Below are 27,844 nucleotides of genomic sequence, written 5' to 3' on the forward strand. Positions count from 1 at the left end.
AAATGATAAAAAAATTGTTTGGGTACAGTGTAGCACGACCGCGCAATTGTCATTCAAAGTGCGACAGTGCTGAAAGCTGAAAATTGGCTTGGGCAGGAAGGGGCGTAAGTGCCCAGTATGGAAGTGGTTAAATGGGCGGAACTCCGCTTTAATTAGGTAATTGATAGAACTGTCTATTATCTTTAAGTGATTGTAAACGATCACCTTGTAAATCAATCCATTCAGTTTAAAATGGAGATGAAAGGCAAAACATTTTTATAAGTGATTACATTCCCTCTGTTCTCAGCTGCATAAGAGATGGGGAGAGGAGAAGGAACAGTACACTGAGCTTCCCAGTAAAAGGCTGTGCGGGGGGGGGGGCGCGCCAGACAAATCTCTTCATTGGAGAAGAGCACCCAGCATAGCTAGAGAACAGACTAGTGTGTTCTGCCTGGTACACATGATCAGAAAATTGTACAAAAAATACCAGTTTTGGACCAATTGTACGATAATCGGATCGTTGGTTGGTACACAGCTTTCCAGAGCCGATCATGACAGCTCATCCAATATTACCCGATTGGACATGCACAAGGATTTTTTTCGTACAATGCCAGATCATACGATTTCACTACAGTTGTCCGAAAATGCCATACGAACACATTACATCACTTCTGAACTTTTGTGACTTCAGTAAACTCTAATTGGGGCGACTCCGCATCTGAAGCGCTACACTACTTTTCACAATTTCGGCACGCGATTTACATCTGTGCAGAAACCTGCACTGATGTCTCTGAAATCGGGACTGACAAGCGGGAGGGAAATTGTGCGAGTTCGGCTGAGGAACGAGCCTTTAGTGGTCGTCTGATTTTTATGACCATCATTTTATATCTAGTTGTTGGTTCTCTAAGGATCAAAGTAATGTTTGGGATCTAGCTACCATCAACACTGGTCCTACTGCTAAAGCTGCGTTTGGCAGGGTTGTCTAATTCCAATGAAATGTATTAAGCCAGCCATGGAATGATCTTATTTATGAATTGGTATAATTTGGTCATTATTATCAGTGCACTCAGGTGGTTAATCATGTATTGGTAAATATGTCAGAGCGTTCAGTCATAAGCTCTTTGCCAGTTTCCAAATAAGCTGCTCCATGTCTTGGTACTCCTGTTTACAAACCATCATTCTTTCAAGATTAGTATAGCAATTAGCTGTAGCTCATCAGGCATTATCCTTCTAGACTGAGAAATGTAATACTGTTTTTATAGACTCTACTTAATTAGTAAAATGTTACATCTTAGTCTGCTTACACTGAAGTATTCATTGTATCGTTCTGTGTGCTCTTTGCTTAGGCTGGTAGCATTTCTGAAGAGACCGATAAGACAATGGATTTCACAGCCAACTTGACAGGTATGTAATGCAGTATTCTTTTTAACAACATGATGGCTTTTCTTTGTGTAATTAAAGGAAAGGGATATGGGAGCTACCACTGGTTTTGTTTTCGAATGTGCGTGCTGAGGTGGATATAGATGGATATTTAAATTTACTGTGTGTGTGTTTGTTTTTTTTTTTTTTTTTTTTTTTTTTTTTTTGGGGGGGGGGGGGGGGGGGCGTACTGCCGGCATGCGGGATGGATCGGGAGCCGTTCTCCCATCTCCCCCCCCCCCCCCCTCCCAGGGTGATCATATAAGGAAGAAAAAAGCCACAGGATTACAGAGCGGATAGCCGGCTGTTACAGCTGAGTTTACATTACAGTTGCCTCCTCCACTCGTGGTTACACATAGCCCCGCCTCCTGATGCCGCTTCTGTGATAGACAGAACGTGTCCTAGCATTGGACTGGCATTCTGTATATCACAGTTGCGGGGTCAGGAAGCAGGGCTATGTGTAACCACGAGCGGAGCGGTGAGGAGGCAATTGCAATGTAAACTCGACTGTAACAGCTAGCTATCCGCTCTGTAATCCTGGGGTTTTTCTCTTCCTCTTCCTGCGGCTGCAATGGTGGGCACAGGTGAGGTGCGGCTGCAATGGTGGGCATAGAGGGGTTTCGGCTGCAATGGTTGGCACTGGTGAGGCTGCACTGATAAAGTTGTCACTTATTTTTGCAACTTAATTCTGCATAAAACATTTAAGTGTAATTTCATGAGATAATTTATGAGGGCGTGATTAGGGGCGGTGCAGGGTAGGGATCAGTTGGGGGCAACTGGTGGCGAGTAACCCTTAAAGCCTGGCTAGTAGCTCAGGACTTGAAATTTTGAGCCCTGTGTATATGTGTGTGTGCATACATATTTTTGTTTGTGTGTTCAGATCATTGACTCTCGTTGAGGTCAATGTGAAGCAAGGATAAATATGTAATTGAAAAGAGAATGGGGAGGTGTTCCAATCTGGTACAGTAAAAACTACTATTAGAAGTATTAAAGTTTTAAAAAGATTGAATGTGATTATACACAATCTTTTTGATACTTAATAAAGTTTTAGTTTTTATTGAAAGAGCAAGTGGGGTACACACCGTTCCAAGGCCAACCTGCACAAGATCAAAAAATGCCAATTGTGCCTGGGTACCAACCCAGTTCACAGCTGTGATCGGTAGAAATAGAAGACAGAAGTGACGGCACTCCAATGTACAAAATATGGCTTCTTTATTAAATGACAAGACACCCGCAGCTCCAGAAGAGTCGGTAAACGTATTTTGCACATCAGCGTTTATTCATTAAAGTGGTTATTAACCCACTTCTACTAAATCGTCTTATCCCCTCTGTAGCATTATAACATGTGTCCCTGTGCCTGTGTTATGTAAAAAATCAGCCGATCTGTACCTATATAAGCTCGGCTCTGGGCGCTCAGCTGACTTGCCAGATATCTTCTCTCTCTATCTCACAATTTCAGTGGCGAGGTCGAGCTCTCCCGCTGACACATCTGGATAGGAGTGGGAGAGAAAAAGAGAGCGCTGACTATTAGCTGAGCACCGGGAGTTGCGCTTATGCATATACAGACTGGCGTACTTTTTACATTGCACAAGGACACATGTTATAACTGTACAGAGTGGAAAAACAATTTACTAACAGTAGGGAGGACAGAGTAGACACACACAAGAGCTGCAGATAGCAGGCTACGGATGACGGAATCGCATAAACTGACCACAGTGTCAGGGCTCGGCAGCCATGATTATGGTGGTCAGTCTTCAGAGGGGAGGGTGTAGCCAGGCAGGGTTTTTTTGGGGGGATGCGGGGGGGTTAAACGCTTTAATAAGAAACATTATTTTATATAGTGCCTTTCTTTTTTTTTAAAAGGTAACTTCTCAAAGCGCTTTACAGAGAACACACAGGATAACAAAGGGGGGGGGGGGGGGGGGGAAGACCGCTATGTGAAAGCTTGTCTAAGAAACACATTTTTAGATTTGTCTGTTTGGTGAGGGGTGTATGTGAAGGGAGTTTTTTTTTCCTGTATAGTATACATACTTTATTCTTGCCCGTAGTTTTGACTGATTGTGGGTTGCCTTTTCTTTTTAGGGAATCCCTTCAAGTATTTGGTGGAATCTCTTGATTGCAGTCCTGACAAGAAATTTTTTAATGTGTCTAAACTGCAGACATCAGATTATGGTAAGTTGGTTTCTACAATTGGGCCCCTTTCACACTGGGGTGGGAGGTGCGGTGGCGGTAAAGCGCCGCTAATTTCGCTGCACTCTTCGGCCGCTAGCAGGGCGGTTTCACCCCTGCTAGCGGCCGAGAAAGGGTTAAAACCGCCCGCAATGCGCCTCTGCAGAGACACATTGCCGGCAATATAGCCGTGGTGTCCCATTGATTTCAATGGGCAGGAGTTTTTTTGTTTAAATGGGCAGGACCTTGTTTACCGTCTTGCTAGCGCACCGCTCCAGTGTGAAAGCCCTCTGGCTTTTACACTGGAGAGACAGCAGCGGCTGTTTAGGGTCAGTTTGCAGGCGCTATTTTTAGCGCAATGGCGCCTGAAAACCACTCCAGTGTGAAAGGGGTCTTGGGGTTTTTTCTTGAATTTTAAGGCTTGTATCTTGTCATTATTATTTTTTTTTTTAATCAAGAAAAGGTTTATTGAAGCAAAAAAAAATAATCAAACAGCACTGTAGGATACATACAAAAAATAACTTACATATGTTCACAACTGGGTGAAAGCCCATCCAGATAAAACATTTTAGGATATGCAATAACATTAGTCAGTACATTATTGCGCTTACATGGAACTAGCACCCTTGAGGCTACCAACCGTATGTAGTGAAGGCCAGCGCATCTATGCACTGGATTCCAAACTCTATCCCGTCACCCCAATTATTCCGATATACCTGGGTTCCTCCACATATATCTCTTCGTGCCTCACGGCATAGGCACGTAACAGTACTGTTTTATTTGCCATTAACCTGTAACCTCGTGAAAGACAACTTCTAGTAATCCCTACCATGCCACAACCTGTCACACGAAACATATTTGGATATCTCAATGCCTGTCTTGGCACCAGCCTACCCCCACCAAGCCTTCAATAGTCCCCTTACCCTTGCAGTAGTCTCTCCATGATCAATTGGGTGGGGCCCAATCCCGGTACATCTAGCCAGGGTTGCCACAGTGAGTAAAACTTCTTAAGGGACTTTCTATGTTGGTAAGTGATCTTTTCTCTTATTAGCAGGCTATTTACCATCTTTACCCATTGTCCCTCTGATGGTACTCTGGGGGTGATCCATAATCTAGCAATGGCCTTTCGTGCCACATACAGCAGCCTCAGTACGGCTGTATGACCATTAGGAGAAAGTGATGGTAACTCGAGGGCACCTAGTAGGCAGATCACTGGGTCATGAGACAACGAAAAGCCATATGCCTGAGATATAGTGGTAATGACATAATTCCAGTATCGGAATAATTTCGGACATTTCCATAACATGTGTAGTAAATCTCCCAAATGCACATTACATTTGGGACAGATTGGGGAGTCTCGTATTCCCCATTTATAGATTCGGGCGGGGGTTCTGTACACTCTATGGAGGAGGTACAAATGTGAGAGTCTATGTTGCACTGACACCGAGACCAAAGGAGCGGAGGTTATGCACAGCTCCCATGTGTCCCCGTCAATGGGGCCTAGATCAGTTACCCACCCTTTCCTACATGGCAATTCGGACGCGTCTGTCATTATTTATTTGAACAAGTATTCAAAAATATTTTATGCATAAAAAAAAACAAAAACATTTTTTTAATATATTATTACTTTCTGTAGACACTTTGCCATACTGTATCCGTGTGATGCTGGAAACTGTGGTGCGAAACTGTGACGGTGTCTTGGTAAAAGAAGAGGATGCCTTCAAAGTCTTGGAATGGAAGAATAAATGTGAAAGTCGCGAGGTTCCCTTTCTTCCAGCACGTGTAGTTTTGCAGGATTTCACGTAAGTCACATAAGTGTTTTTATGACCTTTTTTAAATTTAAAGAGGAGCTAGCCTCTGTAGTATAATTTTTCTTTCACATTAAAGAATTAAAGCGTAGAGAGCTAGTCTTCCTTTTCTGATCCTTAACCACTTGACGTCTATAGATGTCCTCCGGCCACTGGGGGGCGCGCGCCTGCGGCATCACTGAAGTGCCAATGCGCATGCCTGGCGGCCGTGATGTCCGCCAGGTACCCAGGATCGGCGGATACACAGACAAGGACGTGGATCTGTGTGTATAACTTTTGCGCAAACCAGTCGCTTATTGCGATTTTGTTAAAAAAAATATTAAAATACGTAGAATACGTATCAGCCTAAACTGAGAAAAAAAATTGGATATTTATTATAGCAAAAAGTTAAAAATATTGTGTGTGTTTTTTTTCAAAATTGTCGGTTTTTTGTTTTTTTTTTGTTTTTTTTTTGTTTATAGCGCAAAAAATAAAAACCGCAGAGGTGATCAAATACCACCAAAAGAAAGCTCTATTTGTGGGGGGGGGAAAAGGATGGCAATTTTGTTTGGGAGCCACGTCGTACGAGCGCGCAATTGTCAGTTATAGCGACGCAATGCCGAAAGCTGAAATTTCGCCTGGGCAGGAAGGGGTTGTATGTGCCCAGTAAGCAAGTAGTTAAAAGGGAAAATAAATATAAAGGCATGATGGAAAAGCTGTCAATGTTGCTTTATTATTTACAAATAAATATTCTATATTTTTTATTCTTACATGGCTTTTGATATGGCTATGCCTTAACCCCTTGATGCTGACATAACGCATACATAATATTGTCAAAAGTATTGGCACACCTGCCTTTACACGCATATGAACTTTAATGGCATCCCAGTCTTAGCCGCTATAACAGCTTCAACTCTTCTGGCAAGGCTGTCCACAAGGTTTAGGAGTGTGTCTATGGGAATGTTTGACCCTTCTTCCAGAAGCGCATTTTTGAGGTCAGGTACTGTTAGAGGAGAATGCATGGCTCACTGTCTAAGCTCTAATTCATCCCAAAGGTGTTCTATCAGGTTGAGGTCAGGCCAGTCAGGTTTCCCCTTCTCCAAACTTGCTCATTAATGTCTTTATGGACCTTGCTTTGTGCACTGGTGCGCAGTCATGTTGAAACAGGGAGGTGTCCGCCCCCAAACTGTCTCCACAAAGCTGGGAGCATGAAATTGTCCAAAATGTCTTGGTATGCTGACACCTTAAAGCGGGAGTTCACCCATTTAAAAAAAAAAAAAAAATCTCCCCTTAGCTTCCTGCTCGTTCGGTCTAGGGGAATCGGCTATTTATATTAAAATATGTGCAGTACTTACCCGTTTTCGAGCTGCATCTTCTTCCGTCGCTTCCGGGTATGGGTCTTCGGGAGCGGGCGTTCCTTCTTGATTGACATTCTTCCGAGAGGCTTCCGACGGTCGCATCCATCGCGTCACTCGTAGCCGAAAGAAGCCGAACGTCGGTGCGGCTCTATACTGCGCCTGCGCACCGACGTTCGGCTTCTTTCGGAAAATCGTGACGCGATGGATGCGACCGTCGGAAGCCTCTCGGAAACCTGTCAATCAAGAAGGAACGCCCATTCCCGAAGCCCATACCCGGAAGCGACGGAGAGGATGCGTCTCGTAAACGGGTAAGTACTGCACATATTTTAAAATAAATAGCCGATTCCCCTAGTAATAACGAGCAGGAATCTAAGGGGGAAAAGTGCCCTCTAAGGGTGAACCCCCGCTTTAAGAGTTCACTTCACTGGAACGAAGGGGCCAAGCCCAACCCCTGAAAAACACCACACTATTATCCTCCCACCACCAAATGATTTGGACCAGTGCACAAAGCAAGGTCCATAAAGACATAGATGAGCGAGTTTGGGGTGGAGGAACTTAACTGGCCTGCACAGAGTCCTGACCTCAACCTGATAGAACACCTTTAGGCTGAATTGGAGTGGAGACTGCAAGCCAAGCATTCTCGTCCAACATCGCTGCCTGACCTCACAAATGCACTACTAGAAGAATGGTCAAACATTCCCGTAGACACACTCCTAAACCTTGTGAACAGCCTTCCCAGAATAGCTGAGGCTGTTATAGCTGTAAAGGGTGGGCCAACTCAACATTGAACCCTACGGACTAAGACTGGGATGCCATTAAAGTTCATGTGCATGTAAAGGCACTACTTTTGACAAAATAGTGTATGTGGTATCCCTGTGATCGTAAAGAGCAAGAGATTTTATTTTGGGTTGTTCTTGGGTGGTAGGTTATGGTAGTAACAAGAAATGTACAGTTACATTTTAACAAATATACAGTTACATTTATTTACCAATTCGGGCAACAACATATATAAATCCTTAAGCCATTTATCAGCCAAATTTTGTATAATGTAAAAGATGTCACACCGCGAGAATCGTGATTTTTATTCTAAGCAAATGGTGCAGCTCTACTTGCTAGTAACAGCTTAAATAATTCCTAAGATATGCTTTACTTTTTTTTTTGTCTCTTTTGTGTGTGTGTGTGTGTGTGTGTGTGTTCTACCTAGTAACTCCTTAATACTACTTTTATTAATGGCATATTTCTTTTATATTTTTCTTCTTCTAGGGGTATTCCCGCTATGGTTGATTTTGCTGCCATGAGAGATGCTGTGAAAAAAATGGGTAGCGATCCTGCATTCGTCAACCCAGTCTGTGCCACAGACCTCATTGCAGACCATTCTTTACAGCTGGATTTTACTAAATGGTATTGCACAATTCTGTGTGAATGAATGTTTTATGTGTATGTCAATTACATGTACATGTTAAAATCATTCTAGGGGCTCTTCTTGATTAGTCATTCATCAAATATTTGATAAAGGGCTGTTATATGGGGCTCATATAGCGGTCGACCGTTATATCGACCGATATTTAGCCGTTTTGAAGAAATCGACATCGGTCGATTTTTGTGTAAACCAGGCTGATTTGCCGTCAGCAGTACTGACCAGGGCCCCACTCCTGCTACAGCATGTGAAATGTATTCTTCACCCGCACGCTGCCGGTCACTATATCGAAGGAAAGGGGAAAGTTTCACTGTAGCAGAGGAACAATACTACTTCATTAGCATGTCAAAAGCCAACTAGTAATCCCCCAGCAGGTAATTGTGGCCAGCACTAGCTAGCTCTTCCTTCCTGCTAAGGAATACCAGCATTGATGGTGGGTAAGTCACAAAGTTTTAATGTGTGCTACTGTCCCCCCCCCCTGCAAACCTGGCTGAGGCTGACAAGCTGGCATTGAGAAAATGGATGAGGATGACTCTGGGTGGATATGATTGTTGCATTGTGGAGATCTTCACAATGTAACTCTCTTCCCCACCCAGCACCATCCGCACCACGCATCCCCCAGCACCATCCGCCCATCTCCACCACGCATCCCCCAGCACCATCCGCCCCTCTCCACCACGCATCCCCCATCACCATCCGCCCATCTCCACCACGCATCCCCCATCACCATCCGCCCATCTCCACCACGCATCCCCCAGCACCATCCGCCCATCTCCACCACGCATCCCCCAGCACCATCCGCCCATCTCCACCACGCATCCCCCAGCACCATCCGCCCATCTCTACATCGCATCCCCAGCACCATCCACCCCTCTCCACAACGCATCCCCATCCAAAAATCGGCCTAAAATATCGGCCATTGGCCGCCCCGATTTCTAAAGATCAGCCAGAGAAAAACCCATATCGGTCGACCTCTAGGCTCCTATTGTGTTCCCCTTCTGAAAAGCAGATCTAGAGTCAGTCTAGAGTTTTTAGTCTTAAGGATTGTTTTTTTTTTTTTTTCTTAACGATGGTACAGTTCTATTATCGGAGCTGCAATATAACCCATTTTCAATACCCAATCATTTTACATTGGCTCAGAATATCATGCAATTAAAAAATTGATTTTTTGCCGTAGGTTTATGGGTGTATTCTGGTAAGACTATCCTATTGATGGCGCAGAGTCTGACTACTGTTTTAATAATTTCTAAATTCCTTCTTTACTCCAGTGTGCCACAGAATGCCCCAAGTGCAGCTTCTATGGATTCACACAGACTCCCATCCAAGCTTTCTCCAGCAAAATCGTCAGTTTCTAAATCTCAGTGTAGAGGACAGAGTGGATGCAGAGGAGCCTGTAATGTTGGAACAACGAGCAGGAGCTCTCAGGAGCAGATTGAAAACACACCAATGCTATGTCCTTTCCATTTACAACCCATTCCAGAGTAAGTTTGGCTGTGCGAGTACATCATAATTTATACTTGATATCAGAAAACATAATGGGTATATTAACACTTTTTTTTTTTTTTTTTTCTTGCTGTCATAGGCCTGAAGCTGCACTGAAAAGTCTTGAAATTGAATTTAACAGGAATAAAGAGAGACTTCAGTTTTTAAAGGTATAACTAGGGATGATTTACTACAGTCTGTTTAGTTGGCCAATAAATAGGATCACCCTAAATCCCGACTTCTACTTTTTTATGCTTAAAGCAGAGGTCCACACAAAAATTGAACTTCCGCTTTTTGGAACCCACCCCCTCCGGTGTCACATTTTGTGGAGGGGGGGTGCAGATACCTGTATAATACAGGTGTAGACCTCCGCAGAATCTGCATGGTAAGTTGGGTGTGGACAAACATATGATAGTGTTGGGCCAATCATTGCTGACACATGGAAGTCCATGGCCCTTTACAAGGTTATAAGCTCTACTGGGAGGAGGGGGCTACATTTAAAAAAACAACTTGCTTTGAGCAAACTTAAAGGTTCCTATTAGGGAAATTGGTATTTTGACCATTTGCTTTAATATTTTACAGGTTGCATTTATTTATCACAACGTGTGTATTTTTCTCTGTTTGTTCAGTGGTGTTCAAAGGCCTTTCAGAATGTGACTGTGATTCCTCCAGAAACGGGAACTGTGCACCAGGTGAATCTGGAGTACCTGTCCCGAGTTGTGATGGAGCAGAGAGATCTCTTATATCCAGACACTGTACTTGGTACTGACTCTCACACTACTATGGTGAATGGCCTTGGAGTATTGGCTTTGGGTAAGAATTATTATTATTTTATTTATTTTTTAACCTTTTGATTACACTAATAGTACAGTACATAACAAAGGCAGAATCTTCACACGTGGGTTATAGGCATGTACCTTTTTGCAAAGCTTCAGAGGACAAGCTTAAACAGCAGATGATGTCCTCTCTCCTTCTCCGGCATGTTCTTAGTATTGAACTCTCTTGCAGTCTCGAGTGCTGCCATGCAGTGGATTGCAAGAGGCTAAAATCAAGATAGGGTAAAGTACTTGCACTGCTCGCTTTCAAAAGTACGCTATTGGCTTGTTTTCATTGGGGTGGTCTGCATTTTTCTGCACCTGGTCAATTCAAGTTACTACAATGTCACCTAGAAAACAATTGTTCTCCTGTGTGCCTCATAAGAGCTCACCTGAAGTCGTTGGTCACATGACGTTATAACATTTTAATAAAGTGAAAAAAAGGTCACAAAGCAAGGCACCACCCATAAACATCGACTATTCGGTTTATGCTATTTAACTTTTGAATGTAAGTTGTGCTTTTATGACTGCCTGAGATTCAACTTTTTATCAAATGTTCTTTTATTTATCTGCTCGAATGAATGTGGCTGATTGGTACACACTGCACTGTTATCTAGAAGTTGGCAAAGTTGCGGTAGGCTTTCGTGTTTAGGCCTCATGCACATGGATGCTTAGCAGCTTCTGTGTGATGAGGCTTGACATCCCAAGCACTTTCTGGCTCCCAGGCAGCTGTGTGTGTGCGCTACATACAGCCACCAATGCAAAGGAATACATGGCCTTGCACATGGGGCTTCTCCCTCTGAATTTGAAAGCGCCACATTTTGGGGTGAAGCACGGTGCATGCAAGTGCAGTAAAATGCCAGTGCAAAAGCCACCTGCATTTTACCCCGAGCATGCCTGTGTACAGCTGTCTGTATGCAGCATATGCAGTTCCTCAGGCAACAGAAAGCATCAGGCATTTTACTCCATGGCACACAGGAACTGCCGTGTGTGTGTGTGTGTGTGTGTGTGTGTGTGTGTGTGTGTGTGTGTGTGTGTTTGTGTGTGTGTGTGTGTGTGTGTGCGCGCGCACGCATGAGGCCTTAAAGTGATACTAAAGTATATGTGTTTGTGTTTTTGTTAACAAACATGTTATACTTGCCTGCTCTCTGTAGTGGTTTTGCACAGAGCAGTCCAGATCCTCCTTTTCTCAAGTCTCTCTTCGGTGCCCCTGGACCCCCCCCGTTTAGTGCCCCCACAGCAAGCAGCTTGAGACTGAGCCAAGCCGCAGGTTCCCAGTGTCTAGTCGGACATGGAGCGGCGGATTGGCTCCACCCCCTCTCTCCCTCTCCTCATTGGCTCACTGACTTTGACAGCAGCGGGAGCCAGCGGAGCTTCGCTGCTATCTCAGCCAATGAGGAGGGAGAGTCCCAGACAGCTGTGTCTCTCATGCAACATCGCTGTATCGAGATGAGGCTCAGGTAAGTATTAGGGGGGCTGCTGCACAGAGCAATGCTTTTTTATCTTAAAGCAGAGTTCCACTCAAAAGTGGAACTTCCACTTTCAGGGCGGTAACAGGTACCTGCTTTTGACGGGTAGCGTTCCCCACTTCCGTGAGACGGGGCAACGACCCCATCTCCCAGAGGTTCGGCCCCCTTCTACTTCCTCCACTTCTGGGCCATTTAGCGCAGCATGCTTCCCATATGTGCAGTAGGGGGAACCAGTTGTGAAGCTGAAAGGCTTCACTGCCAGTTTCCCTTACCAGGAATGGTGCCGGCTGCACCAGACAACCGATTCCGAAGATCAGCTGCGGTGCTGACATCGCGGGCTCCCTGGACAGGTAAGTGTCCATATAGTAAAAGTCAGCAGCTGTAGTATTTGGCAGCTGTTGACTTTTAATTTTTGGGGGGGGGGTTGGACCTCCCCTTTTAATGCATAGAATGCATTACGATAAAAAAAAAATCTGCCTTTACAACCACTTTAACTGCAGTATGCAACTTTTGATGCATATCAAAATTGTAGAGCTTTCAGACAGAAGCTGAGTGCCTGATAAGTTGGTGGGCAAAATGTTTTGAATCTCCAGAGGGATCTTAGTAATATAGCCACTATATAAGTGATACAGACCTCACCTTAAGTGGATCAGCATTTATCTGAGGTTTCTAGGGCAGGTGTAAGTGAGTCACTGAATGGAAGATAGAAGGGAACAGGCTGTCAGTCAGTTTTATAAATTTCAATACATATTTTTTTTATATAGATGCTTGCATAAAATTGTTGCATTTGGTTGTTCAGTAAACCAATATATTTGTTTTGCTAGAATGGGAAAAGGTGAGAACTTCATGTCGGGTCAAAAAATACTGCTTTCGGCTCAGTCGACCCATTATCTGATCATTAGTACACAGCTTTCTAAGCTGATCACGACCGTCCATGTGAAAGGATCCAAATTGACCAGCACAATAACGGAACAAACGATTTTCGTGTAATTGGTATAATATTTTTACGAAAAACATTGTATGACCACGCATGCTAGGAAATGAAAGAATGCAATACAATGCATCATAGAAGTAGTATTCTGTCATACAAGAATTTTCGTAAACTTTAGTTACATATTGGTTTTCGATATGAAACTAGCATGCAAAAAGACGATTGTTCGCCTTATATGTGTACGAGCCTTTACCCTCACCACCTCCTTGTTTTAGGAATTGTATTTTTTACCAGATAGGAAGTGTGGGAAAATCGGCAACAGGAAAACAGACCACTATAAAACACTGACTGGTTCTAGCATTCCCATACTTGATTTACAAAAATAATGTTTACTTCTATCTGTGTTACTGTTGGAGGGATTCCTTCACTCCCCCCTCCCCCCCCTGACAGGAAAGAAAGGGTATCTGACAGGCCAATGGACAGCAGTAAAACCTGACAGGCGTTCTCATCTCTTCCCACTTCCCCAGGTAAAAAAAAAAAAAAATAGAGCTATACATGCACTTTAACATATTTATCTTTCAGGTATGGGTGGAATAGAGTCGGAAGCTGCTATGTTGGGGATACCCGTTACATTAAGCTTACCTGAAGTTGTTGGATGTGAGCTGACCGGCTCAATCAGTCCATTTGCTACTTCTATAGATGTTGTTCTAAGCATCACCAAGGTGAGATATGTTGTTGAATACAGTGTCCTCTGTTTCCTTTTTTTAGTAAGCAGAGTAACTTCTAGCAAGACTTGTAGCTATACGTTTATTGCCTTATCCTTAATCGCATTATATTACATGGTGATAATGGGTTAAAGTCCAATTCCAGTTAAAACCTTTTCATTGCATAGGTTAGACCAGGGGTGCTCAACCCGTGGCCCACAGGACCGTCTGATGTGGCCTGCGACTTCAAACCAGGCAAACGCATGCATATGCTCTGGAATTGCAGTTTGGTATGCTCCGATTTGCGATCAACAGGTTGCTGACTCATAACCCAAGAGCATCAGATTGCATGGAGTTGGCGCTGGCAGTGGAGGAAGAAGGCAGCCATGGAGGGACAGGAGCTGCATAGCCAATGCTTCCTCTGTAGCACTGTCTCCTTCCCCAGGCAGAGTGATACCAAGTGTTCTATGCCTGGTACCTTTCTAGCAGCCTGGAGAGCGATGCCAGCAGAAGCTGGAAAAGTTGGTGTATTACACAGAATTGTACTTTTGCAATGGGCTTGTGAAAGGTTATTGGGCTGCTTTCACACTGATCTACGGGTGCATCTGCGGGTAAGCTGCACTGAGCTATAGACTTCTATTATAACCAGTGGGTTTGGTGCACTTTCAGAAAGGTGCACCACGCCCACAAGATGTAATAGAATCTATGACTCTCCCTCAGGAAAGCCGCAGGTGCACTGCACCCACAGTGCGGGTAAACCACAGTGCATCAATGAGAAAGCAGCCTTATAAGCGGGACTTAGGATAGTAAGGGTTCTTTTTACATTTGCATTTCGAAGGGGTGGTAAAACCCTATAGTTAATTGTGGCTTGTTGACATATCACTTAAATGGCCCTCGCTCTTCAAAAGGTTGAGCACCTCTGGGTTAGACCATCGGTCAGTTCTGTACAGGGGAATTTTCCCATCACTATCTTCCAGGAATGGGAACATGGACTAAAGCCCAGAGTGAGAGAATTGTAATTTCTAGCAATAATTGTATTGCTTGCATGTCCCAGTGACAACCACACTACCCAATGTATTGTATGGAAATTACAGGTACAGAAAATTTACACAATTATTTGTAATGAGATCACAGACAGGTACTAATAGAATTCGGATGTCCTTGGAGGTAGGAGTACCCTAGGTAGGATTTTTATCATTATCTATCTTCTCTTTCCATACAGCATCTACGAAAAGCAGAGATATCTGGGAGATTTGTAGAATTTTTTGGAGAGGGTGTATCTCTTCTTTCAGTAGCTGACCGCACCACAATCGCCAACATGAGTCCAGAGTATGGGGCCACGGTGGCCTTTTTTCCAGTGGACCAAGTGACCATTAGTCATCTAGAGCAGACTGGTAAGAAATCTGCATCTGCTAGATTAGGGTTTTAGCATAAAGGGTAGCTTAAAGTAGAACTATAGGCTAAACTTTTTTTTTTTTTTTTTTTGGGATAGAACAATGCGGGCTTCTTGTCAGAGGGTTTTATTTTTTTGCCATCTGCGTCCCATTGTGTAGATTTCCATTTAGTTCCTGTCCTATAACAAACGGTGAGAGGAAATCCCTGCAATTAAAGGGAATTCCTTGGTGGACCCCCAGGTGACCAGAACTAGTATTCCTATTGGAAGGTTTCCCCTCTATTACTTTTCTTGGGACAACCCAAAGTTTGGGATTTTCTTTTACTTTCAATAATAATGGTAAGCAGGACGAATGCAATTTTACGGCGTAACATGTTTGGCATCTCTTTCACTCGGCGTGACCTCATGTCTAATATTTTACAAAAAAATTGGATTATGTATTGTATTATGCGTTATTTTAATGCAAAAAAAAAAAATCCAAATACTGCGTGACATAAATTGCAAAACCCGTCAATTTATTCATCAGGGCCTCTGCTTTTAAAAAAACTGAAATCGGACCTTCACTGTTATTTAACCCCTTGGCACCGGCCACATGCAAATATTGGCCTCTCGGCACCGAGCAGCCGCATATTTGCGTGAATTGGTCTGAATACAGCTGTGCCGAGAGCACGCGCCCTGCATGCTCCCGGAATAGTTAAACTCCTTTCACACTGGAGGCTCTTTTCAGGCACTTTAGCGCTAAAAATAGCACCTGTAAAGCACTGAAAAAAGAAAGTTCTTCTCTAATCTACCTTGATATCACGCTGCTGTCCTTTGTGCAATAGCACTCAGACTGGAAGAGGGAGGGGCAGCACCAGGAGCTAATCAGGGGAACATGACGGGGCAGAAATAGACAGAAAATAGTTGAGTGACTTATCAATGTGTATCTGCATTGTCCAATCAGCAGGTTGTAGATGGAAAGCCGAAAGAAATGTAACTGTGAGATAAAATGTTTTCAACCATTTTGGCTATGTCGTCTACACGTTCTTTGGCATAAAGATAGTGTGTGTGTGTGTGTGTGTGTGTGTGTGTGTGTGTGTGTGTGTGTGTGTGTGTGTATTTTTTGATTTAACTAGCTGTTTGACTAGAGCTGAACTTTAAAGTGTACAGCCAAAAAATTCCCAATCTTTTTGTCTTAATAGGTGTTGGTTTTCAAAAATTAAAAACATGTGAAGCCTACTTGAGAGCAGTAAAATTGTTCAGAGATGAGAAGTGTGTGAGAAGACCTGAGTATTCCAAGGTAATACAAAGCTAACATGGTCAGTGGCAGCTCTTTATATATACATTTCTATACATGGTTAGGCTGAAATATTTATGTAAATGGATTTTTTCATCTAGGACTCGGTTCACACTGCTGCGACAGCAAAGTCGTACTGCTTTGCCTGTGACTTGAGATGGCACTGATGGGTAAACAATGATTTAGACATGTGATGTGACTTGGAGTCTCACAAGTCGGATCCCATGTCGCAGCAGTGTGAGCCCCGTACACATGATCTGAAAATCGTACGAAAAATTCTGCATTCGACTCGATTGTACGATAATCGGATCGTTGGTACAGAGCTTTCGAGAGCCGATCATGACTGTTCATCCGATTACTATTCTATCGGACATGCACAGAATTTTTTATTTTTTTTATTTTTTTTAAGATTTTCATTTAATCAGTACAGCTGTCGTTCGTAAATGCATTACAACACATGACATCACTTCCAAATTTTTATTCTGTCGTACGAGAATTTTCATGACTTTAGTAAATGCATCAGATTTGACGTGAGATTAGCATGCAAAAAAAAACGGACGACCATGCGTCTGATAATCGGATTGTGTGTACGGGCATTAAAGAGCATGCTCCATTGTGGTAAGAAACTCAATACATTTTCAAGATACTCCACTTGCTCTTCCATGATTCTTAAATGGTATCGTGCAGTGGAATGGCATTTCTTATACAGCTAAGTGGAGTAGAATAGTACTGCAGGTCCTTATTATGTAAAAAAAAAAAAAAAAAAATATGTGGGTCCAGCGCTAGTGTAAAGTATATACCCAAAGTGAACAATACAATCATATAGGATGGCACACACATTGAAATGTGTTAGCCAATACGTGCACTAATGAATTGGCAGGTAATATGTATATGCGGCGGGGCGTTGTTGAAGTGGCGTCCGGCGCCCAGTGACGTCAACGCGTTTCGCAACGTGAGTGCGTAGCTTCGTCTGGACGGAAAGAGAGAGGCGTGCGTCGCTCCTTTATATGCTATCGGCGCACGTCTGTCTCTAATTAGTGAAGGAAAAAGAAAACAGATCGGAGTGTTGGAAAATAGACTGGGGGTGCTTCTCACGTGTTAGCTGACCCTATTTCTTAACAAGTGGATCCACTGACTATTGTTAGTCCTTCTCCCTAATGACAGAACTATACGTTCTATCGTTTTATGCATGCACTCTCATTGCACTGTGCAGCATTATCCTGGTAAATCCAGCATTCCCCTGCAGGGCCACTTCTGCTGTCTATTCTATATAATTTTTTATAATTTGTTAGAATCACACACGGTTATTTTTGACCAGAATCCTCAGCAGAGGTGTTTCACAAGACGTCCGGATCGCCATTACTCTTGGCTTTGATGTTTGTTAATTGTTTGTGCCTTGTATATGTTTGCTTGTTGCACTTTGCATGAACTAGGTTCACTAGTGCAGTACTGGCCGGCCACTGCAAGTAGGTTTGCAATCGGAGCTTTTCAGCCCAAATGGTATTATTCTTTGATATCTCATTTTGTTTATATATTTGTAAATTTTCTAATATTTAATTAAACTTTTTATATCTATATCATTGTCCGTCACTGCCTTGGTAGCCCCTCAGTTGTCCCTTGGGATGCTATTTCTTGGTCTCCCTATGGGATAACCTCCTCCTTTCTTATATGCATTGTTTTGGCTATGGTGGTGATCCCTAATTTGTGGATGTGACTATTTAGATTCATGAGATATTCATTTTGTAGTGGTTGGTGGGGACATGCTCATTCCCTTTGATGTTTATACAAATACAATAACAGCTGTCACTAATATTTGTATTCTGTGTGATAAGTCTGCTTCAATTGTTTCTGTTCTCAGAAAGTTTTAGATACAAACTCCTTTTTTTTATTTTGAGTTCTAACCTTTTTTTTGTTTTTCCTCAAGATCATAGAAATTAACTTGAATTCCATTGTGCCATATGTGAGTGGCCCCAAGAGACCTCAAGACCGGGTAGCTGTAGTTGATATGAAAACAGATTTTGAAGCATGCCTAAGTGAAAAGGTGAGTGAGCCAATAGTTATTTAGTATAATTTTTCTCTTGTTCGTTGAAGGATCCATTTTGGTGGTATAAGTTCTTAGTAGGATGGACACTGCAAAGAAATTGCTGTTTTCCTGGCAAGTTTCATAAAACTTTCTTATGAAATCGTCTGTCAATACCTGTAATAAATAAAAGGCTTTTGGAGACTTTTATTATAGGGGTAAAAGCAAATTTGTCCTGCACTTCTATTGTTGTGTTTTTTTTATTTTATTTTTTATTTTATTTATGGCTTGTTCACACCAGAACCCTTCTTCCAGTACCATGTGATCCAGTTCATGCTCTACTCTTGGTGCAATTTCTGCCTATTTAAATACCGTATTTATCGCTGCATACGGCGCACTTTTTTGCCCTGAAAATCGGGGCAAAATCGTGGGTGCGCGGTATACGCTGATACCCGCTTTCCCGCGCCGAGTTTGAATACTGCGCCGACATATACCGAGCGCAGTGCACTCGGGTATAGTCGGGCAGTCTCGGCTCCTTCTGCGCTCACGTCCTGGACGTACAGGACGTCAGCGCGAGAGTTGCCGAGCCTGCCCGACAATACACGAGTGTAATGCGCTCTGTATATGTCGGCGCAGTAGTCAAACTCGGCGCGGGGAGGACGCCGCAGACGGGACGCCAGACCCGACGAAGAGGACACCCGAAGCCGCAGACGGGACGCCGGACCCGACGAGGCCGCCGTTGGACGCCGCGCAAGACACCAAAGCTAAGTACAAAAAAAACTTTTTTCCCACAGGATTCGGGGCAACTTTAGGGGTGCGCGGTATACGCGGGAGCGCGTTATACCGCGATAAATACGGTATATAGGCTGAAAATCACACTGCAGAAAGAGGGGGGGGGGGGGAGAGAAAAATATTGTGTGTTGGCTATCTCTATCTCGCATATACTTTAAAAGTGCAGTTTCATTCGGTCATTGCTACATAGCAGTTTTTCTTTTCTTATCCTCTGGACTTCTTTTTTTTGTTTTTGTTAGAAGAATAGGGAAAGGGGCTGAGCGCGCCACAGCAAATGGGTGTGGGAGGTTATTATGCAGAGTTTAGAAGGGTGCTACAAAGAGTGCAGGGTTTGATCCCTCCCCCCAAATCCCCAGCCTTGACAGGATTATCACCCCACCCCCATCACCCCTCCTGGTATAAATCCCTTTCCTGTACAAATTCCATTATAAATGCTTTTATTTCTTCCCTCCCAACACCTACCTCAGGTACAGTGCGACTTGATGCAGGACGGAAGATGTTCTTCCTCCTTGGGTTCATCCTCATGATCTGTCATAAGACACATCAGAGCCAAGGAGGAGCCTAGTACAAGCTTCCCCAGCTCTAGTGTGACATTTTCTGTAGAGTACTGTACTGTGGAAGTCTGGAACACTGTGTGCTCTTTTATGCACAAAGCATTTCCCCTCCATAGTCTTTGGCTGTGGCAACCCCCTCCTGTTCAAATTGTTGGTCAGAGTCCACCCTCCACGGTGTTGGGGGACAGTAGTGATGTGGAAGGCGGTGTGTCAGAGCCAGGGATTCTGGAAATGGTCTCCGCTTATCTGCATTGGTCTGGGTACTTACCATGTTCCACAAAGAATTATATATGAAATGCAGGCTTAAGGTTGTAGGTGCCTTGTATGCCTTGGTTTTGTCACAATGCATATATAAAAAGCTGCATAACTATATTGTCTAGATAAATTTGTATTTAACCAGTGTTAAGTGTTTAATGGCATTATTGTTAAAGGGGTTGTAAAGGTTAATTTTTTATTTTCTAAATGGGTTCCTTTTAAGCTAGTGCATTGTTGGTTCACTTACCTTTTTTCCTTCGATTTCAATTCTAAATGTTTTTTTTTTCTTTGTCTGAATTTCTCACTTCCTGTTCCTCCTCAGTAAGCTTGCCCCCATCATCCGAGCGGTGGTTAGTCAGCCAGAACAGCTTACTGAGGAGGAACAGGAAGTTAGAAATTCAGACAAAGAAAAAAATACATTTTAGAATTGAAATCGAAGGAAAAAAGGTAAGTGAACCAACAATGCACTAGCTTAAAGGAACCCATTTAGAAAATAAAAAAACAAACCTTTACAACCCCTTTTAATACATGGCCTGCAAGCTGGACTGTAGCTAAAATATGGTTGGGTAGGTTGGCAGGTTTTCAGTGGAACAATTGTATTTGCTATGTAAAATTTGACAATTCCTTGTTGGGAATCTCTGAAGGTGGCAGCAAAATCTCTTCTTTTTCTAGGTGGGCTTCAAAGCATTTCAAATTCCACCAGAAAAACAGAAAGCGGTGGTCCCAGTCACCTACGGAAACTCTGAATACTTGTTGTCGCATGGCTGTGTCCTTATTGCTGCTGTGATTAGCTGCACCAACAACTGCAATCCTTCTGTCATGCTGACTGCAGGTAATGCATACAACAAAGATGAAAATAATTATTCACCAGTTCCTGATTATTAATATTTAGGAAATGCTGAGAGTCCGTATGCAGTTTGTATTAATGTGTGTTTATTAATTGGTGAATAATTAGGAATGTTTTGCTGTAATCCTGCAGCTAATTAACTTTTTTTTTTTTTTTGTAAAATGTATTTTCTGAAAGGGTTAAATGCAGATTTAAAATATGAGTAGCTTACGTGTGGAATTTTTTTGAACACCTTATCAGAAACAAAACCATCAAAATAAACTAAAAACTAGTGCACCTTTATTATCTGCTATACCCTTTATATATAACTGAAGGCCCATTTCTAGCTTATTATTCTAAGTGGCTTCATGCCCCAGCCTGCTACTTAAAAAAAAAAATTCAACAAGAAGACTTCTGTTTCCCAGTAGAAATAAAACCTGTGCTAAATGACCCTCCTCCCCTTGGGTTAGCTCTAGAGGTTATTCCTGCTGGCTGTATTAATTCAAGGATGGAATCCCTCTGCTAGTACGGCATTAAGGCCTTTAAGCCTTTTGATCTGTGGATAAGACTTATACCCAGTGTTTTCCAGCACAAATGCAGCTGGTATATCAAGATACCCTTGATATGGACCTAGTGGTCCTAGAATGGCTTTAGCATTCTTATGAGTTTTGCAAACTTGCCTTGGCCTTTTCTGGACTGTCCTTGATCTACATTCACAAGAACAACTGCTTCACTTCCATTATTCTTTGACTTTAATGGCATTACTGGAAAAAGTCCCAGTTTTGAAGGAGTGAACTTTGATGCAATTTTTCACATTATGCTTTGGGGTTGTATAGGCTGTAGACCTTTTTATATAGGATGGTCTACCATTGCAAATTGCACTCTTGTTTCAGATAACGTCAATTACAGCTTCATCCCAAGTTTTGGCTTTCTTGTTCAATCAACAGGCCACGTTTCTGCTTCATCTGTGCTTTTCTTGTGTACCCTGACCAAATCCCTAGGCAGACTTTTCCATAAAGTGCAGCACTTGTTCCTTCTGCAAGGCTAAAGAATTTAAACATTTTCCAAAAAGCTGTGACAAATTACAACTTCAAAAAATTCACCATGCCTCTCACTAAATACCTCAGACTGTCTACTTTTGAAAAATTGGTCATTTAGGAGGGTATTTGTACTGTCCTGGCATTTTAGGGCCTCATGAAATAAGATAAGGCAGTGAGTTCATCAGGCCTGATCAATGTTTATATGCAAATGACTATAGCTTGTAGACTCTATTATACCTTTCACACAGACTAAAAAATATGCATTTTTTTTTTTTTTAACCAAAGAAGTGTGGCAATATACATTTTGATAAAAACAGTGTACGAATATCTGTGCTAACTTAGAAGAACAAGGAAAAAAAGCAGCCAGCATAGTCGGTTGATTTAGCAAACACAAATATAGTAGTCCAAAGTGAAAATAAATTATAAATATGTGATAGTCCATGTGAAAAGTCAATATGAGATGAAACTGATATGACACCTCCACCAAACTTCAATGTGCAAGAAGAAGGCATACCACACAAACATGCTTTCTGCTTACCAGAAAGATATGACAACAGGTAATGTAATCGTATGATGCAGAGGGTCAACGGTAAATGGATATTCCTATGATCTACCTATCAAGTCTGGAATGTTGCATTTACCGTTGACCGTCTGCATCATATGATTACATTGCCTGTTGCCATATCTTTCTTGGTAAGCAGATGGCACGTTGGTGTGGTGTGCTTTCTTTTTGCACATTGAAGTTTGGTGGAGGTTTCATGTCATATTGACTTTTCACATGGACCATCGCATATTTATAATTTATTTTCACTGAAGCGCTGCATTTTGGACTACAGTATACATTTTGGCTTAAAGTTGTGATAAAGAAATGTTCTTGTTTTAAAAAAAAAATAAAGTTCTGAAGAAAAATTCTCTATATGCAAAATATGATTAAACCTTTTATCATTGAAACCATAAAATTTCGTAGGGGATATACCATCGTCCTATTATTTTAATATAGATAGAGGGGTCTCAGGGATTCCCCACAAACCCCAAAACTCCAATGAAAAATATGGGCGGGGAGGACTATACCGGTACTGTTGTGTATAGGTTCAAAAACCTTAGTGATTCACATTAGATAAGTTTTTAAGAAAAGTTTATTTACATATAGACAACATGGACAAAAATAAAAACTACATCACATTAAAACATATTACAAAAATACAAACTTGACCACAGTCTGGTCACCGGTTGTGCAGTCCCATTTCTTAACAAGAAGGGTGGGGTATCGGTGAAAAAATTGCAATCATGAGACCAACAGTCTCTAGTCTCGACTAGTTTCGCTTTCGCTTCGTCAGACGGTCTAGTGGCACAGCGTCCCTTGGCCCCAGAGAGGGGGTCCCAGGCAAACAGTGGATAAGTATCTCACACGTGGACCAAGACCAAGTCTTTGAGGCAGACCTGTGTGCCCTAACGGGCATAAAATACTAAGAAAAGGTTTGGGTCCCAGGACATGGGAATCCCATATAAAGATTGTACAGATGCTCACAATAATGGCCTGGTTAGAACAACCAGCCACAAACACAATAGGCTGGTAATGTGTCAGTTACCAGTCCATAGGGATAACCAAATAGGAGCTTGTTATGTATATGATGATATACATATGTCCTGGGACCTGGCTCTGATGCCAAAATGTTATGATTGTCAGGTCACCCGTAGCCAGGTGACAAGTGCACCCCGTAGGGGTCAGGGATGCACCACAGGGTGGTGAATCCTATGGCCGACTACTGCTAGCGGAGACTAAGCGTGAACCTAAGATCACCCAGGGTGCGGAGTCTAAGACCCAGTTTTGTATTCACCAGAGCCTTTGATGGTAAGGATGGTCTTGGCCGCAACTGGGTCCAGGTCGCATCCCCGAGATTCCTCAAGTCACACTCCGCAGGGAGAAAGGGGAAGCAGTCAGCAGGACAAACAGTGGTGATGGGCAAGCCGAGGTCAGGGCAACAGGCAGACAAGGATAACCGTGGGGCATGCAAATAGTCAGGGGCACAGGTAGACAAGGAAGTCGGGAACAAGCCAAAACGGTACACGGAAGATGAACAAAGCACTCTGCAAACAGGAACTAGCAACTATACTGCAGACAGGAACTAAGCATAGGAACACTGTTGAACAGCACTGCAGACCTGTAGAGCAACGGTTAATATAGGCTTCCTGGGATGGACTAGGGTGGAGCCATACAGGAAGAGGAAGTGATAAAAAGGGGAACCAGAGCAGGGTCAGCCTCTAATGAACACATGGAGATCAGGTAAGCAGACAGACTTGTTGCATATTCATGACAATGATGAAAACATTATTATTATTATTATTATTATATATTTTTTTTATTATTATTTTAAATTTTTGGTCTATTTTTTTTTGTCAAAAAATTAAAAACCCAGGGGTGATTAAATACCTCCAAAAGAAAGCGCTATCTGTCTAAAAATATATATTATTTTAGTGCAGTGTTTCATGACTGAGTAATTTTATCATTCAAGGTGTAATAGCACAGAAAGCTGAAAATTGGCCTGGGTAGGAAGGGGGTGAAAGTCTGTTATTAAATGGTTATACACTGAACCAAATGTTAAATATTTCTATTTTTTTTTTTTTTTTTTTTTTTGTGTAAAAAAACCTGCATACTTTGATGGTTTCTAGCTGTTGAAGCATTAGTAATGACCTGCTACACCTTACTTTAGATTAACATGTAGCATTATTTCTGATAGGGCTTTTAGCGAAGAAAGCTGTAGAAGCAGGACTCAAGGTGAAGCCCTATATAAACACAAGCATGTCTCCTGGAAGTGGTACCGTTACTCATTACCTCACTGCTAGTGGTGTGATGAATTTCTTGACCCAATTGGGGTAAGTCATTTAATTTGCTTTACATACTTAAGACACACCCTGCTTCAAACATTGGAGCATTTCCCTTGTTAATTATCCCTTGGGATCTGGTGGAAAGTTGTCTTCAATCTATTACTTGGTTTTAGTTGAAAATAAATACTTGGCACCCATGTATTTTGTATGTTGGTGTAATTTCATCCCCTAAAAAAGTAAAGGTCCCCAATGGGTTTACAGTATAAACATAAAAGGCGCTGTAACCCTCCTTCACGCTAAAAGAAAACCTTTTGGCTGGAACTATACTTTAAGCTTTGTGATTTAATTGGTGGTAAATAGCAGGTCCTGCATCAACCCAACCAACATTTGGCATGCGCATCTGCAGAGTCAAGTGCATATCTATTCGTTAGTCAATAAAGCACTTATATATGTCTATACATCCTCTGATCCAGGTTTGACATTACTGGTTATGGATGTTCAAGATGTGTGGGCAGCTCCAGTCCTATACCAGAGGAAATTGTCTCTGCTATTAAAGAGGTATGTTAATTTTGTTTTTGGAAAGTATGAAGATATTTTGAATAACCTGAATGTTGGGTATTCTGAAATTTTGTATTCATTTTTTACTTTCAGGGGGAGTTGGTAGCATGTGGTATTTTTTCGGGAAGCAAGAACTTTGAAGGCAGCCGGTGCAGTTGCATTCGTGCCAATTATCTGGCTAATCCACCTTTGGTTATTGCTTATGCTTTGGCAGGCACTGTGAATATAGATCTGCAAACCGAAGCTTTGGGTGAGCCTATAATAATTTGAATAATATGCATATTTCCAAAACGCATGGTTGGTACATCTGCTTCATGTGTAAATGATGGCAGACGCCACATACTACACACAGAGCTGTATGTGGCACCTTGTGAGATTATAGAAGGCAGACTACAGGCCTTACAAAAGTTATTTACTATCTACAATGTACACTTTACTGCATTAATAGAAATTGCCCCTTTCCAGCTTGAGCATGTAAACTCTGCCATCGTGTGATCAAGATTCCTCAATATGGGTCATGCAATGTATGAAACAAAATGTATTTAAGGCACTTACTGGTGTTCAAGTCGCATATTAAGGTTCAAGTATGTTTGTCCCCTTTCCCCTCCTGCCATTTGTGCTGACTTACTTGTGTTAAAAAAAAAAAAAATAATAAAAAAAAAAGGTGTATACTTGCCTTTTTTCAGCCCGCTCTGGTCATATGATTTTGCTCCCGTTTCAGTCAGCAGCGGCTACATGGGAGAGGGGGGGTGCAGACAGTAGCTGGGACATAGGAGCCTATGGGTGACATCACCACTCCTGGAATTCGCAGCCGTTGTTGAGCATTCCCCCTATCCTGCAGCTGACACATGATCATGTGACCGCACCGGAACAGGCTAAAAATAGGTAAGCGCGCGCACTCCCTTTGTGTGTGTGTTTTTTTTTTTTTTTTTTTTTTTATTACAGGTTAGTCAGCATAGATGGCAGGAGGGGCGTGACATTTTAAGGCTAGTTGGTGTTTGGCAGGAATTCTAATTTAAAACTTCTTGAGATGCCTCCTTGAGTGCATTCAGTTTTTGGAGAGGCATAATTAAGGCATCATTTTGGATGAAGTCTGTCAACCTTGTGTGGAATTTTTATGTAATGGCTAGTACTAGAGAGAGTGAGAAATTGTGCTGCTTTACAAAGAAACGATATAAAATCGTACTAAAGTCACCTATACTTGACTTCCCCCTCCCCCCAGTAAGGTGATGTCTGCAAGCTCTCTTGCCTTGACATCTTTGCCCAGACTTACTTTTGGGTTTGGCATTTTCAGAAATCTTGATTAGTGGGCGTAATTTCTGCACACACTCAAATTCATTTTATTCCTGCACCGAAATTGGCCAATAATGTATCATTCAGCAGTAGTTAAACTGTGGGACCTGTTGCGCAAGTGTCAATGTGAATAGCCACAACTGGTTCATTTATTGCCTGGTGGAGGAAAACCTTATGAAACTTTTAAAGGATTACTCACTAGGTAAATGTCAGAAGTTATCTCCCATTGTACTACACCTGCGTAGCCCATAGAAATGAATAAAAGGGTGGTAGTTTGTTCTTTGGACTTTTCAAGGTACAGTTTTCCTTTTAGGGCACAACTATATTTCATATATATGAATATTGGATTAAATGTATATGCAGACAGCCACATAATTGCTGTGAGAATGCTCATTTTTTATTTTTTTCTATTTGTGTTTTGTATTAGGGGAGAATGCTGAGGGTAAGAAGATCTTTCTGCGGGACATTTGGCCTAGCCGTGAGGAGGTTCTACAAGTGGAGGAAAATGTAGTCATTCCATCTATGTTCAAAGAATTAAAAGTTAAAATAGAGGTACAAAAAGACAGTCTTTGGCTTCTTGGACATGGCTGTACAGCGTGTAGATCGTGCTTAATGACTTTCCGGGACCTGCTATTGCTGTGTACAGCTGTCTATTGAGATTTTTATTATTTAGCTGGAGGCGGTCATACCGTGGGTGTTGCGTAAAACGCCCACATGGGCACTGATGTGCTCTAATCGCACACTATCTCCTAATTTATCCCAATAGGCGACTGTAGGTCTCAAGACATTAGGCAGGCTCTGAAGTGGGGCCCCTGTATGACTGTGTGCATATGAGACTTTACACAAAGCTTGATTATTATCGGAGTATTTTAACAATGACTGTTTCTGTATTTTTGTATAGAACATTTTTTTTTCTATGGCCTGGTAATATTCACAATTTTATCTTTTTAGAAGCAGAATACTAGGTGGAACCTTCTTGAAGCACCTGAAAGCACTTTATTCCCTTGGGATCACAGATCCACTTATATCAGAAGTCCACCTTTTTTCCATAAGCTAGTGAGTATATCAGAACTTCAGATGAATGGAGCACCTATTTGACACTACAGCCTTTGTTGATCGGTATTGCTCTTGGGTAGCGTTCATGTGGAATTGTGTCTGATATGACTAAAGTCATGGGAGAATTTGCAGGAGCATTGGTTGTGCACAATTCATAAACGTCTTCTATAGACCATGCTTGCCTAGGCCTAACGACAAAATGAAGCTGTTGTAAGTAGCAACTGTCACGTATGGTTGGGGTTGATGAAGCCTCTCTGCAGCTTGCACACTGAATTGTGGTGTGCTCAGAGACTGCACCCATGCAGGCTACAGTACAGGAAGATGCACAAGATAATTTGGGAAAGCATGGATTACTGGACTCTGGAATGAAAGGCAGATAGTGCAGGTCTGTGCAGGGGTGCTGGCATTGCAGGAAGGTTGCAGTA

General features: G+C 42.3%; 1 protein-coding gene across 1 annotated transcript in view; it reads left to right on the top strand.

Annotated features, from left to right (window-relative positions):
* IREB2 (iron responsive element binding protein 2) overlaps positions 1 to 27,844 on the top strand; it is a 50,074-nt gene that overhangs the window by 15,472 nt on the left and 6,758 nt on the right. Inside the window, exons 2-18 of the mRNA XM_040343093.1 lie at positions 1,326 to 1,383; positions 3,481 to 3,570; positions 5,204 to 5,369; positions 7,976 to 8,113; positions 9,398 to 9,610; positions 9,712 to 9,781; positions 10,241 to 10,424; positions 13,409 to 13,548; positions 14,753 to 14,924; positions 16,105 to 16,202; positions 18,124 to 18,240; positions 20,493 to 20,652; positions 24,425 to 24,560; positions 24,986 to 25,070; positions 25,164 to 25,320; positions 26,791 to 26,915; positions 27,315 to 27,419. Of these exons, the coding sequence (XP_040199027.1) occupies positions 1,326 to 1,383; positions 3,481 to 3,570; positions 5,204 to 5,369; positions 7,976 to 8,113; positions 9,398 to 9,610; positions 9,712 to 9,781; positions 10,241 to 10,424; positions 13,409 to 13,548; positions 14,753 to 14,924; positions 16,105 to 16,202; positions 18,124 to 18,240; positions 20,493 to 20,652; positions 24,425 to 24,560; positions 24,986 to 25,070; positions 25,164 to 25,320; positions 26,791 to 26,915; positions 27,315 to 27,419 (2,214 nt within the window). The remainder of the gene's footprint in view (positions 1 to 1,325; positions 1,384 to 3,480; positions 3,571 to 5,203; positions 5,370 to 7,975; positions 8,114 to 9,397; positions 9,611 to 9,711; positions 9,782 to 10,240; positions 10,425 to 13,408; positions 13,549 to 14,752; positions 14,925 to 16,104; positions 16,203 to 18,123; positions 18,241 to 20,492; positions 20,653 to 24,424; positions 24,561 to 24,985; positions 25,071 to 25,163; positions 25,321 to 26,790; positions 26,916 to 27,314; positions 27,420 to 27,844) is intronic.

This window comes from Rana temporaria, chromosome 3 (assembly GCF_905171775.1).
Source record: "Rana temporaria chromosome 3, aRanTem1.1, whole genome shotgun sequence".
Taxonomy (NCBI): domain Eukaryota; kingdom Metazoa; phylum Chordata; class Amphibia; order Anura; family Ranidae; genus Rana; species Rana temporaria.